Source organism: Chlorocebus sabaeus, chromosome 11 (genome assembly GCF_047675955.1).
Source record: "Chlorocebus sabaeus isolate Y175 chromosome 11, mChlSab1.0.hap1, whole genome shotgun sequence".
Classification (NCBI taxonomy): domain Eukaryota; kingdom Metazoa; phylum Chordata; class Mammalia; order Primates; family Cercopithecidae; genus Chlorocebus; species Chlorocebus sabaeus.
Window position 1 is genome coordinate 121,140,293 of NC_132914.1, and position 14,746 is coordinate 121,155,038.

Sequence of the window (14,746 nt, forward strand, 5' to 3'; positions counted from 1 at the left end):
CCAGCTACAAGGGAGGCTGAGATGGGAGGATCACTTGAGCCCAAGAGGTGGAGGCTGCAGTAAGCTGTGATCATGCCACTGCACTCCAGCCTGGGAAACAGAGCAAGACCCTATCTCAAAAAAAATAATAATAATCACATAACACAAAATTAGTTATTATAGTCATTTTAAAGTATACAATTCAGTGGTATTTAGTCCATTCACAGTGTGTCGTGCAACCGTCAGTACCGTCTAACTCCAGAACATTTTCATCACCCCAGAAGGAAACCCATACGCGTTAGCACTTACTCCCACCCCACCTCTCATTCCCAGGAACCGTGAATCTACCTTTTGTCTCATGGAGTTTTCCATGTGGGGTATTTCATATAAATAGAGTCATAAAGCACGTGACTTTCTGTGCCTGGCTTGCTTCACTCCACATCATGTTCTCGAGGGTCATCCGTGCTGGAGTGTGTGTCTGTCAGTGCTTCATTCCTGGTTTGTTTTGTTTTGTTTTGTTTTGTTGAGATGGAATCTCCCTCTGTCACCCAGACTGGAGTGCAATGGCATGATCTCAGCTCACTGCAACCTCTGCCCCCTGGGTTCAAGAGATTCTCCTGCCTCAGCCTCCCAAGTAGCTGGATTACAGGTGCCCACCACCACGCCCAGCTAATGTTTGTATTTTATTTTAGTAGAGACAGGGTTTCACCATGTTGATCAGGCTGGCCTTGAACTCCTGACCTCAGGTGATCTGCCCATCTTGGCCTCCCAAAGTGCTGGGATTACAGGCGTGAGCCACTGTGCCTGGTCAACTTCATTCCTTTCTATAGCTCAGTAATATTCCATTGTACGGCTCTGCCACATTTTGTTTATTCATCCATCTGCTGAAGGACATTTGTCTGTTGGGGGGTGTCTTTGCATTTTTCAGACGTTTCATGAAAGCATTGTGGCTGTGAGTGGCAAGCTGACATTCTGCACGCTAGCACTTTACAAAATTATTGTGCAAGACCTTCCTCCCACTCCGTCGAAGTTCCATTACATCTTCAACCTTCGAGATCTCTCACGGGTTTTTAATGGTCTTGTTCTCACTAACCCTGAGCGGTGAGTTTGATTTATCTTACTAAAATATGCCCCACAGCTATGATGGTTTTCTTATTCTTTTAAGACAGAGGGCTTATCGGTGGATTTGATGAATCATTGTATGAATTAATTACCCAATGTCTTTGCTTATGTTGAAGAAGAGAGACCAGTGCTTGACTTAAGGCTTGATGCTTTGTAAGCCTTTGAATTGAAACAGGCAGAACCAAGAGAAGCAGAAGTGTGGACAGGCCTATCACACCCCTTGGGCAGGACTGTGTTGCTGACTTCAAGTTTTCAGTTCTGAAGTGGGAATTTGCCTGCCTGGAGCCTTTTGCTCACATAACTCAGTCCTTGCTGGTTGGTTATAGGATGTGTGTCTTTGTGAGAAATAAGTAGAGCACAGAAAGGATTTAAGTCACGGTATAGGGAAATTCCCCATTAAAACTAGGCTTATACCTTCACATGAATGTCTACTTTAGTCTGTGTGGATTTGCAAGCATAGTCCAGTTATGTGGATTCATATTATGAATCCAGAAGATACTGAAGAATGAGTTGAGAATTTTTCATGTATCCTGCTCTTTGATGCCTTGAAACATGTAGAATGTCAGAGGTGGCCAGGAGAGGGCAGCTCCAGGTGTTTCAGGTGGAGTGACGGTTCTTTGCTAGAATGCAGGGAAAGTTCTAGAACTGAGGCCAGATGGAGTTGGCTCTTAGAAAAAGGAGGTGTCGGCCACTGCTACTGTTCTTTCCTACAGTAAGATAAGCTATGGATGATGACTTGACTTTATTAGCTTCTGTTGGATTCTCTGGTTAGATTTCATTAACATGAGACTAGGGGGGCAGGACTGGAGAAATGTTGGGCTTTTGTTGCACCCTGTGTGTCTGTCTGAATGTCACAGCCATCAGCCCTGGGATCCTGCAGGTGACTTCCTGGCTGACTTTTGTCCCTTCCATTCTGCAGATTCCAGACGGTGGCCCAGATGGTGAGAGTCTGGAGGAATGAATGTCTGAGAGTCTTCCACGACCGGCTGATCAGTGAAACAGACAAGCAGGTGGTCAGTACTTCCAGTGCACCAGCAAGTGCAAAACTCAGCCAGAAAATTCTTCTCAGGAAAATAAACAAGCGCCAAATGTGTTTTTTATATAGGACACGAATTGCAGAAAAATAGGCACGAGAGGTCAATGGGGCAAAGGAGGGTGGGTTGGTTATTAAGCGCCTTGCAGCAACTGAAAAAAAAATAGAATGTAAATGATTTTAGATAGTAATAGCATATCCTCTGTTCCTAACAAGTTTTAGCCCATGTACTGTTGTTGAGTTTGGGTCCTTAAGTGGGCATCTTTTTCAAGGTACAACAGCACTTAGGTGATTTGGTTACGGAACATTTTAACGATGACGTGGAGGTGGTGATGAGGGATCCCATATTGTTTGGAGACTTCCGGATGGCTCTGCACGAGGGAGAACCACGCATTTATGAAGACATCCAGGACTACGAGGCGGCCAAGGCTCTGTTCCAGGTGGGGATGAGCCCCACACTGTCCGTGGGCTCACTTTCTCCTGAGCATGGGCCAAGCGGGAGCTGAACATGGCATGGGTGCCCAGGAGCCTAACACCTGTGGCTCTGTCTGAGGGCTTGAAATACGGACTTGTATCTGGTCCGGTGGTTCCCACATCCAGCATGCTTGGGAGTGACGTTAGGAAATTGTTAAACAGACTCCTGGGCCACCCTGTGAGATTTGCTGCGCTGGGTCCATGGAGGGTTCCCAGTTCTGGTGCACAGCCAGGTTTGGGAACCACTTGTTTGACTCCCTGATATTCATTTCATTTAATTCATGAGATGAGCCTTGTTACCTGCTTTGGGTCGCTGCTGGCCAGTCAAAGCCCAGCAGATGGAAATCTTGATTGTGAAAGCTAGATTAATCTCGGAGACCCAAACAGTTTAATTATTTTAACTACTGTAGATGTTCAGAAAAATCTCTCTTCCGTTCTTAATCTCCTCTGGACAAAAGGAGGGAGTCTGTCTCTTAAAATCCAGTGATCCTTTAAGACATTATTTATTTATTTATTTACTTAGAGACAGGGTCTCTCTCTGTCACCCAGGCCACAGTGCAGTGGTATGATCACGGCTCTCTGCAGCCTCAACCTCCTGGGCTCAAGTGATCTTCCTGCCTCAGCCTCCCAAGTAGCTGGGACTATGGGCACATATCACCGTGCCCAGCTAATGTTTTTGTTTTTATTTTTGTAGAGACAGAGTCTTGCTCCGTGGCCCAGGTTGGTCTCGAACTCCTGTGCTCAAGTTATCCTCCCTCCTCAGCCTCCCAAAGTGCTAGGATTACAGGCATGAGCCACCGTGCTGGGTTTTAAATTCTATTTTTTAAAAATTATTATACTTCAAGTTCTAGGGTACATGTGCACAACGTGCAGGTTTGTTACATATGTATACGTGTGCCATATTGGTGTGCTGCACCCATTAACTCGTCATTTACATTAGTTATATCTCCTAATGCTATACCTCCCCGCTACCCCCACCCCACAACAGGCCCCGGTGTGTGATGTTCCCCTTCCTGTGTCTCATTGTTCAGTTCCCACCTATGAGTGAGAACATGCGGTGTTTGGTTTTCTGTTCTTGCGATAGTTTGCTGAGAATGATGGTTTCCAGCTTCATCCATGTCCCTACAAAGGACATGAACTCATCCTTTTTTATGGCTGCATAGTATTCAATGGTGTATATGTGCCACATTTTCTTAATCCAGTTTATCATTGATGGACATTTGGGTTGGTTCCAAGTCTTCGCTATTGTGAATAGTGCCACAATAAACATACGTGTGCATGTGTCTTTATAGCAGTATGATTTATAATCCTTTGGGTATATGCCCAGTAATGGGATTGCTGGGTCAAATGGTATTAATAGTTCTAGATCCTTGAGGAATTGCCACACTGTCTTCCACAATGGCTGAATTAGTTTACAGTCCCACCAACAGTGTAAAAGCATTCCTATTTCTCCACATCCTCTCCAGCACCTGTTGTTTCCTGACTTTTTAATGATGGCCATTCTAACTGGTGTGAGATGGTATCTCATTGTGGTTTTGATTGGCATTTCTCTGATGGTGAGTGATGATGGGCATTTTTTCATGTGTCTGTTGGCTGCATAAATGTCTTCTTTTGAGAAGTGTCTGTTCATATCCTTTGCCCACTTTGTGATGGGGTTGTTTGTTTTTTTCTTGTAAATTTGTTTGAGTTCTTTGTAGGTTCTGGATATTAGCCCTTTATCAGATGGATAGATGGTAAAATCTACCATGTTGGGTTTTAACTTTTTTTTTTTTTTTTTTTTAAATGCAGGAAATTCTTGAAGAGTATAATGAAAGCAACACCAAAATGAACTTGGTTCTCTTCGACGACGCTCTGGAGCATTTAACCCGCGTGCACCGTATCATCCGCATGGACCGCGGACACGCCCTGCTGGTCGGGGTAGGGGGCTCAGGGAAGCAGTCTCTTTCGAGGCTGGCTGCCTTCACAGCCGGCTGTGAGGTCAGTCCATGTACCCTCCCAGAAATAGGTTTATGATGCCAGTTTCTGCGTTTGGTAGTTCATGTACATATTGGAACAATCCACAGCAGATCATAACATGATGTTTTCATAGAGTGTAGAGGCGGGTGTTTTGGTTTGTTTTATTGTTTCTTGTTTTTGGCTTGATATTACTATGTTTTAACTGAATAGCCAAAGCATCTAAGTACAGATGTTCTTTGGCTTAGGATGGAGTTACATCCTGATAAACTATTCATAAGTCAAAAATATTGTGAGTTGAAAATGCATTTAATATCCCAATAAACCCATCGTAAAGTTGAAAAATCCTAAGTGGAACCATCGAAGCCGGGGACCATCTGTATTGTCTTGTTTTTAGGATGGAGAATGTTAGATCAAGTTAGAAAGTCAGACACAAGCAAATCCTACGAACGGTGATGTGTGTTCATATGGGTAGGGCTTGGCCCAAACCTCAGTGGACCTATCATATGGGGCTGGCAATTTGCTGGCTGCCATATCTGCACAGCCTGCACACACAGATCTGGGTTAATCTTAGAATCTTGTATTTTTAAACAGCTTTACTGAGATCGAATTCAAGACCATACAATCTACACATTCAAAGCATACAAGCCCGTGCTTGTTGGCACATTCACAGATCTGTGCAACCAGCACCACTGTCTGCTTTAGAACATTTCTGTGGCGTCGGCCGGGCACGGTGGCTCACACCTGTAATCCCAGCACTTTGGGAGGCCGAGGCAGGTGGGTCACTTGAGGTCAAGAGTTCATGACCCTTGCCAACATGGTGAAATCCCATCTCTACTAAAATAAAAAATTATCCAGGCGTGGTAGCACGCATCTGTAATCCCAGCTACTCAGAGGCTGAGGCAGGAGAATCACTTGAACCTGGGAGGCAGAGGTTGCAGTAAGCTGAGATTGTGCCATAGCACTCCTTTTGTGGTTTCAGAAAAAAGAAATCCCATGCCCTTTAGTGATCACTGCCCTAATCTCTGCACCCTCCCCTCATTGAGCCCTGAGCAACTAATGACTAATCTACTTTCTGTCTCTATAGGCTTCCTATTCTAGACTTTCATGTGAAAAGTGTGTGTGTGTATTTTATGTCTGGCGTCTTTCTTTTAGCACAATGCTTTCAAAGTTCACGTTGTAGCACGCATCGGTATTTCATTTTTTTTTTTGCCAATAGGAGTCGCTCATGTGGCTATGCCACGTTTCCTTTATCCACTGCTGGGCCTGTTTGTTGTTTCCACCTGTTGGCTTTTGTGGACAGAGCTGCTGTGAACTTCCATGCACAAGTTTCTGTGTGGATGTGAGTTTGCATTGCTTTTGGGTACGCTCCTACTAGTGGAATTGCGGGGTCCTATGATAACTCTATGTTTAATCGTTTAAGGAACCTCCAGGGTGTGGCTGCACCATTTTCCATTCCTATCAGCAGCATCTGAAGGTTCCCATTTGTCCACACCATTCTTAGAATCGTACAGGTACCTCCTTGCAGGTTGCACGTGTAACTCACCCGCAAGGGGCCTCTCGAATTGTGGAGCAAACACTGTGCATTGAGATGTAATTTGAAGAGAGTCATCTCCCTGATTCACCGTTTTCTCCCCGACCCTTGATTAGTTCTCTGATATCTGACTTCTTCCACTATTAGGGTCTTCCTTTATCCAAAATGCCTGTTTTTGCCTCTGGTTGCATGATACACATGCATGCTTATAATATTTTCAACTTACAATGGATTTATCAAGACGTAACCCCATCTTAAGCTGAAAAGTGTACACTAAAATGCAACTAGTACCTAACAGCGGCTGTCTTTAGGTGATGAAATTACAGACGATCTTTATTTTCTTTAGACATTTCTGCGTTGCTTGAATTGTTGCAATGAGGATTATTCCATTTAGAGAGAGAGAAATGAATCCATAACAATACTGATTCTTACTGTGTGCAATGGACTGAAGTTTTGCCTGTGCCTGTTCTGGGTTGTGGTACAGGACAGGATCTGTATTCAGCCTCAGTTCTTCTCAGACACTTGGTCACCCCTCACGTCTACCTCAGACCCCTTTGATAAGTCCACCTTTAGAGAAGATACTTCTTGCGAAAGGGTCATTTTCATGACCCTTCTCCTAGCAAGCAAGAGGTTTTTTCCCCCCCAAGATGGAGTTTCGCTCCGTTGCCCAGGCTGGAATGCAATGATGCGATCTCGGCTCACTGCAATCTCCGCCTCCCCGGCCTCAAGCGATTCTCCGGCCTCAGCCTCCCGAGTAGCTGGAATTACAGGCACACGCCACTACGCCTGGCTAACTTTTGTATTTTTAGTAGAGACGGGGTTTCACCATGTTGGCCAGGCTGGTCTCTAACTCGTGACCTAAGAGGTATTCTTTTGCACAGACTTTCTTGTTTGTCTTCAGCCTGTTTTCTGGAATCAGATTTAACTCAGCATCATCGCCATTACCACAGAGTCTTAGGCAGTTCAGGCTGTTGTAACAAAGTGCGGTAGACTGGCTGGCTCATGGACAGCAGGCGTTCATTTCTCACCATTCTGGAGGCTGGGAATTCCAAGATCAGGGTTCCAGCATGGTCGGGCTCCAGAGAGGGCCCTCTCCTGGGTTGCAAATGGCTGGCTTCTCATGGCATCCTCACGTGGATGAATGAGAGCAAGAAAAGTCTTTGGGGTCCCTTTTATAAGGGCACTAATCCCATTCGTGAGGGCTCCACCCTCATCACCTAATCACCTCCTAAAAGCCCAGCCTCCAAATACCATCACATTGGGGGTTATGATTTCAACAAATGATTTTTTTTTTTTTTTTTTGTGGGGAGAACAAACATTCAGTCCATTGAACAAAGTAAGAATCACTATTGTGATGGACTCACTCATTTCTCTCCCTCTAAATGGAATAATACTCACTGCAACAATTCAAACAATGCAGAAATGTCTAAAGAAAATAAGGACTGGCCGGGCGCAGTGGCTCAAGCCTGTAATCCCAGCACTTTGGGAGGCCGAGATGGGCGGATCACGAGGTCAGGAGATCGAGACCATCCTGGCTAACACGGTGAAACCCCATCTCTACTAAAAAATACAAAAAAAAAAAAAAAAAAAAACTAGCCGGACAAGGTGGCGGGCGCCTGTAGTCCCAGCTACTTGGGAGGCTGAGGCAAGAGAATGGCGTAAACCCGGGAGGTGGAGCTTGCAGTGAGCTGAGATCCAACCACTGCACTACAGCCTGGGCAACAGAGCAAGACTCCCTCTCAAAAAAAAAAAAAAAAAGAAAAGAAAAGAAAATAAGGACCATTTGTAATTTCATCACCTAAAGATCGCCACTGTTAGGCACCAGTAGCATTTTAGTGTATACTTTTATTTTTTAAAATTGTTTTTCTGTTATTTTAATTTTTGGTCTGGGAATCAACGGAATAATGTACACTTTTCAACTACAATAGGGCTGTCTCAATAAACGCATCATAAGTTGAAAATATTATAAGCTGAAAATGCACTTCTGATTTATATATTCAGCTTACAATGGGTTTAATCTGGATGTGACTCCATCATAAGTTGAGAAGTGTGCTGAAAGTGTAGTACTTTCGTACCATGGCAAAGTCAAAAAATTCTCAGTTGAACCAGAGGAAGTCAGGGACCATATGTGCATTCATATACAAACATATTTCCTTGTTACCAGCAATGGGTTAATGTTATACATAACTTATGTAATTTTTCCCCACTGTATCACTGCCTCTTTTCAAGTCAATGAATATGTATTTACATTGTCTTTGGAAACATTGGACAGTATTCCATTGTTTGGATATGCCACACATAACCCATTTCCAATGGCGGGCATTTAGCTTTGTCCTTGTTTTCTTATTACAAACAGTACAGTGATTAACACCTTTGTTTGTATATCTTTGAATATAGGATCCTCATAGGATCACTTTCTTTAGAAACTGGTATATTGGCAGGTTAAAGGGTATATGTTCTTTTAAGGCTTTTGTTGCATGGCACCAGGTTTTGCACTAGAAAGGTTGGACCTAAACTCACGTGGAGTTTGCCTCCTTGGAGTGGAAAGGACCTGGGGATGCAGGACAGAAGGAAAGGAAAAAAGTGACTTTATTAACAACCAATCACCCCACCGCAAAGGATTATGCTAATTTATGCAACTGGCAATGTCTATTTTCACATATTCTTGCCAATACTGGATATTGTCATTCTGATATTTGTTAAGATTATAGGTGGAAAATATTGCAGTTTTTAAATGACCCTTTCTCCAATTAATAGTGAAGTTTGAATATCCTTTTATACATTCATTGGACATTTACCTTTTCTCTTTTGTGAGTTGCCTCTTTATATACTTATTGATTTGTGAGAACTCTTTATATAGGAGAGCAATCACAGCTCATTCAATGAATCCAGCTTCCAATATTTCACAAATATTGGCCTTTTGTTTGAGGTATTTGTAAAAAAGGGAAAAACTAACATGCTTGATCTACCTTTAAATCTGATGAAATACATAATTGAAATCATTCATTATTAAAATGTAACTGTTTTGCAATTGTTTTCCACAGTTTTCTGTAGGATAAGACATTTCCCACTAGAAAGATTTTTTGTTTTGTTTTGTTTTGTTTTTTTTCCCTGTTGATTTGTCCAGGTAAATCTGAGGCATTTTCCCCTGAAGTAGCGCCTCGAGGAACAGCAGAGAGGATGTTGAGGGACAGAGATCTGGAGGAGGTTGAGAACACACAGGGCTGTGTCTGGGCCCTAGGAAGTGAGGAAGTGGAGAGGGTTGGGTGGTGGGGTCAGAACAGGTGTTCAGAGAGTAGTGCCAGGAGCTGCTGGGGAGGGGAGGCGGCTGCACTCGGGAGGGGTGAGGAAGGTTTGCAGGCGACAGGCAGAGCTGGAGACCAGAGTCTATTGGCCAGAAGGTATCCTGGTTGCCGTGCGTGTGTGTGTGTGTGTGTGAGCTTGTGTTCTAGTGCATGCCCGGGTGCAAGTGAGTGTGTGGCTGAGTGTGACCGTGTGAGCATGACTGTGTGTGTGACAGTGTGAGTGAAGCGTGCGTATCAATGCATAGGGTTGAGAGAGGTAGGGAACAGAGATCTCTCAGTTCCTGGAAATCTGACATGTTTCTGACAGTCACTGGTTGTAATGAAAGTTTTAATTTCTACTTCTGAGAGAAAAGAAACACTTGAGCCAAAAAAGCGTGCTTTAAACTTATGTCCTTGTTCACATTGACGTCGATTTCGTGTGCACATTGATTTCCTGTCAAGAAGTTAAAGTGACTGTTTGTTTCTCCCTGTGTGCATCTTCCCACAGGGTCTGATTTTCTGTAAACTGCAGTATATGGCTGGCGCTCACCTCGGGGTGCATTCTTCCCCGCTTTCCTCTGTGGCTAGGCTCATGGGGCTTCCCGCTCCTGTTCCACGACAGGGAGTCCCTTCCAGACTCTTCTTTCCTGAACCACTTCCTCAAGTTTGGACAGACCCACGCCCTCTGCACTCTCCTCCAGCATCCCTGCCCCAGAGCCTGCAGGGAAGGGAGGCTGGTGATGGTGACGCCCATGTGCTCCGTGTCTGTGTTACAGGTATTTGAGATCCTGCTGAGCCGAGGCTACTCGGAGAACAATTTCCGGGAAGACCTGAAGAGCCTCTATTTGAAACTCGGGATCGAGAACAAAGCAATGATCTTTCTGTTCACGGATGCCCATGTGGCCGAGGAAGGCTTCCTGGAGCTCATCAACAACATGCTGACCTCAGGTACAGCCAAGGCTGGTGCCCACTGTGGTCAGCTCCCTGCTCAGCTCTGAAGGGAGGTTGCTTTCTTCAGCAGTTACCACCTCCAGACTCTGTGGGCAGCCCTGTCCAGGTGTCCCTGTTCCTCCCTCACAGTGGGCCCCTGAGATAGGTCTCATTATCTTCTTGGCTCCTCCTGTCCTGGAGTCTGCCAAGTGTGCCCCCTTCTCTCCGTCTGCGATGATGGCAGTGCCCTTGCAGTAAGAACAGGTGGTGTCTGGGCGTCTGGCCATGCCCTGGGCCGTGCTAAGTGTGCATCATGCATTCCTGTCTCCACAAAAACCTGATGAGAGGCCGAGTGTGGTGCCTCCTGCCTGTGATCCCAGCACTCTGGGAGGCCAAGGAGGGAGGATGGCTTGAGCCCAGGAGTTTGAGACCCCGTCTTTATGAAGGTATTTTTAAAAAGTTAGCCAGCCATGATGGCATGAGCCTGTAGCCCCAGCTACTCAGGAGGCTGAGGCAAGAGGATTGCTTGAGCCTGGGAGGTTGAGGCTGTGGTGAGCCATGATCATGTTATTGCACTCCAGCCTGGGCAACAGAGTGAGACCCTATCTCCAAAAAACAAAACAGAACAAAACAAAACCAAAAGAAAAACAACTGAAAAACAATCAAACCTAATACGGAAGGTACATATCACAGCTGAGGAAACTGAGGCCCACTGTAGAGGGCTGAATGTAGAAGGCTGAATGGTGGCCCCCCAAAAGATACATCCTGGTCCTAAATCCCTGGAACTTGTGCATGAGACCTTTTTAAGAAAAAGAGTCTTTGCAGATGTAATTAAATTAAAGATCTTGAAATGCCTTCCTGGATTTAGGGTGGGTCCTAAATCCGGTGACAGCTGTCTTTATAAGAGAAGGCAGAGGGAGATTGAAGACACAGAGAATAAGGTCCCGTAAAGATTCCCACAAGCCACAGGACACCTGGAGCCACCGGAAGCCAGAGGAGGCAAAGAAGGATTTTTCCCCTGGAGCTTTTGGCAGGTTACCCTGAGACCTTGATTTCAGGCCTCCAGAACTGCAAGAGAGTCGGTGTCTGTATTTCTTGTCTTAAGCCACTCGCTTTGTGGTGATTAGTCATGGCTGCCCCAGGAGGTGCCACCTACCTTATCCAAGGGCACCTGCCTGGGAAGGCACTGAGGTGGGACTTGAACACAGGACTTTTAACATCTTAGCCGCGCTCACAACCACTTTACTGTGTTGTTATCTTGTCTGCCCTAGAGCCCTGCAAAGATCCCTGCTGACTTTGCCTGGCCTAATGGCTTCCAGGGACCTCTTTTCTTTCCCAGGGACCTATTTCATTGATTGCTTGTTTGTTTCAGGACCTGACCATATTCATTATTATATTGCCGTGTTATTCATTGAGCCGTAGCCTCCCAGCGTTTACTATAAAAAAATCTCTAACATAACAGTGAGGCTGAACGAATTTTTTCTGTGAACATCTGCCGGCATGCCATCTAGATCCCTCCATTCACGTCTTACTGCACTTGCTTTGTCACACATGTAAACAGCTTTCCTTCCCTGTTTCCACCCATCTCATTTTTAGATGCTTTCAAAGTCAATTGCATGTCACTACTCTCCCCGCTAAATGCTTCTGTGTGGCACTATATAGAGTTCAAGTTTTGTTTAGTGTTTTCTTTTGATGTAAAAATTATGTACAGGGAAATGCACAACATTTTAAGTGTATATTTGCTGCATTTTGATCATTGCGTTTTAAGTCGCTTCCGTTTCAGTGGGTTGTCGGCTCCTTGAGAGGAGGGATCGTGTCATCCACCTGGATTTATTCCACAGTGTTTATTCCAGACACTGGGTTTGGTAGGGAATAAGACGGTCATGACCTCTGCTCTCCTTGGAGCTTACATTTTAGCGTGTGAGTGGGCTGGTTAACGACAACAACAAATATACAAACAGATACAGCAATTGCAGGTTGTGGCAAGTGTCACGAGAGCAAAGGGGAGGTGCTGTGAGAGAGTGTGGGCAGGAGCCATCTCAGGGCTGATAGGGAAGGCATCACTGTAGAGACTTTTCAGCCGAGGCCTGAGAGGTGGTGTATGGTCACACTCCCTGTGGTTGCTGTAGCAAATTTCCCCAAACCGCACAGATTTATTACCTTAGGCGCCTGGGGGTCAGAAATCAGAAAAGGGTGTTAAGGGGTTAAAATCAGGGTGTTGACAGGGCTGGTTCCTTCCAGAGCTTCCCAGGGAGACTTTGTTTCCCTGCGTCTTCCAACTGCTTCAGGCCACCCTATCGTGGCTCCTTGGCTTGCATCCCTCCAGTATCTGCTTCTGTCATCCTGATGCAAACTCAGCTGCTTCTCTCTTGTAAGGACCCCTGTGATTGTCTCCAGCCCACCTGGATAATCAAGAGCATTCGCCACATCTCACCATCCTTGACTGAGTTACATCCGCAAAGTCCTTTTTGCAGGAAACATAAGGAAACCTGTTGGCAGGTTCCCGGACTTAGGATGCCATGGACACCTTTATGGAGCTGTTGTGCAGGGATCGGGATGGGGTGGAGGGGTCTATGACGTGGAACTTTGTGGGTCATTTATAGGAGATAAGATTTTATTCTCGGTGCAATGATGTAGTCTAGATTTATAGGTTTTAAATTTTTTTATTTAATTAATTATTTCAGAGACAGGGTCTTGCTCTGTTGCCTAGGCCAGAATGTAGCGGCTTGATTATAGGTCATCGTAGCTTCCAACTCCTGGACTTACACTGTCTTCCTGTCCCAGCCTCTCAAGTAGCTGGGACTACAGGTGCATCCCGCCAAAGCCAGCTAATTAAAAAAATTTTTAAGAGATGGGGTCTTGCTGTGTTGCCCAGGCTGGTCTTGAACTCCTGGGCTCTAGTGTTCTTCCTGCCTCAGCTTCCCAAAGTGTTGGGATTACAGGTGTGGCAGCATTTGTTGACTGACTGCTGATCACAGTTGGGCCAAAAGGGCCCCTGGCGAGTAACTGCCAGATGGTCTGATATCTAACAGGGGAGTCTTTGGGGCTCAGGCAGGGGACCAAGGCTGCGCCCAGCCAAAATTTGTTTTCAAAAGATCCCTCCAGTGCCCCGTGGGGACTAGATTAGAGGGGAACAGGAATGGGAGAGGTGTCCAGTTTGGAGCTACCCCTGCAGTGTAGGCAGGAAGTGACAGTGATTGGAGGAGGGTGGGGCTCTGGGGACAGAGAGAAGCGGGTGGATTCACGAGGTATTCGGGAGGCAGAGCCAACAGGACTTGGATGGATTTGGATGTAGGTGGGGGGGGTGGGTATCAAGCGCGACTGCCAGGTTTCTGGCAGAGCGAGTGATCAGTGCTTCCGTTCGCCGAGATGAGGAAGACCAGGTCTGGGCTTGTGGCATTGGCAGCGTGTTGAGTTTGCTGCACTAGGTGAGCAATGTGCGAATGTGATATTGCATAGTGGATTAGTTTGCTGGGGCTGTCGTCACAAAGTGCCACGAACTGGGTGGTTTAAAACAACAGAAATCTACTCTCACAGTTCTGGAGGCCAGGAGCCCAGGATCATGGTGTCGGCAGAGCCTGTTCCTTCTGAGCTCTGGGTGGGGGAATCTGTGTTGCTGGTGGCTGCTGAGTCTTTAGTGTTCCTTGGCTTGTAGGCACAGCACTCCTATCCCTGTCTTTGTCATCACGTGGCCTTGCCCTTGTGTGCTGTCTGTCTCTGTGTCCAAATTTCCTCCCTTTCTAAGGACACCTGTTGTATTGGATTAGGGACCATCTCAATGACCTCATTTCCACTTGATTATCTCTGTAAAGACAATTTCCAAATAAGGTCACAATCTGAGCTACTCAGGGGACTTCAGCCTATCTCTTTTGGGGGGACATGCAACTTCAGCCATAACACAGGCAGTGTGTACCTGAGTCTGGTTCTCAGAATAGGGGCCCAGGGTGGGGATGTCAATTTCAGAGCCACTGACACATGGTTTGTAAAGCCATGGGACCTGAGTGAACCATCCAGGGAGAGCCAAGCACTGAGTTCAGGTGGAATGAGCGAGAGACTGAGAGGGCAGGTGGAGCACAGGGAGCGAGAGACTGAGAGGGCAGGCGGAGCATGGGGAGTGAGTTCCTCTTTGTCTCTCGCAGTCTTGGGAACGGTGTCGAAGATCCCCAAGACCATCCCAGCTCTGTGACTCGCTGGGAGGACTCGCAGGACTCAGCATGTGGTCCTGCTCACGACCGTGAGTCATTACAGCAGAAGGACACAGAGCAACATCAGCAGCGGGAAAAGGCACATGGGGGACCCTGGGGAAGACCAGTCTGAAGCCTCAGAGTCCTCTCCCCGGGGAGTCACCCAGGACACGCTTAATCCCCCAACATCGAGTTGTGGCAACTCTGTGAAGTACTGCCCAGCAGGGGAGCTAGTTGGAGACTCAGTGCTGTG

At 46.1% G+C, this 14,746-nt stretch overlaps 1 protein-coding gene across 1 annotated transcript in view; it reads left to right on the forward strand.

Annotated features, from left to right (window-relative positions):
* DNAH10 (dynein axonemal heavy chain 10) overlaps positions 1-14,746 on the forward strand; it is a 175,620-nt gene that overhangs the window by 117,195 nt on the left and 43,679 nt on the right. Inside the window, exons 48-52 of the mRNA XM_008005149.3 lie at positions 908-1,080; positions 2,021-2,114; positions 2,407-2,574; positions 4,397-4,585; positions 10,156-10,327. Of these exons, the coding sequence (XP_008003340.3) occupies positions 908-1,080; positions 2,021-2,114; positions 2,407-2,574; positions 4,397-4,585; positions 10,156-10,327 (796 nt within the window). The remainder of the gene's footprint in view (positions 1-907; positions 1,081-2,020; positions 2,115-2,406; positions 2,575-4,396; positions 4,586-10,155; positions 10,328-14,746) is intronic.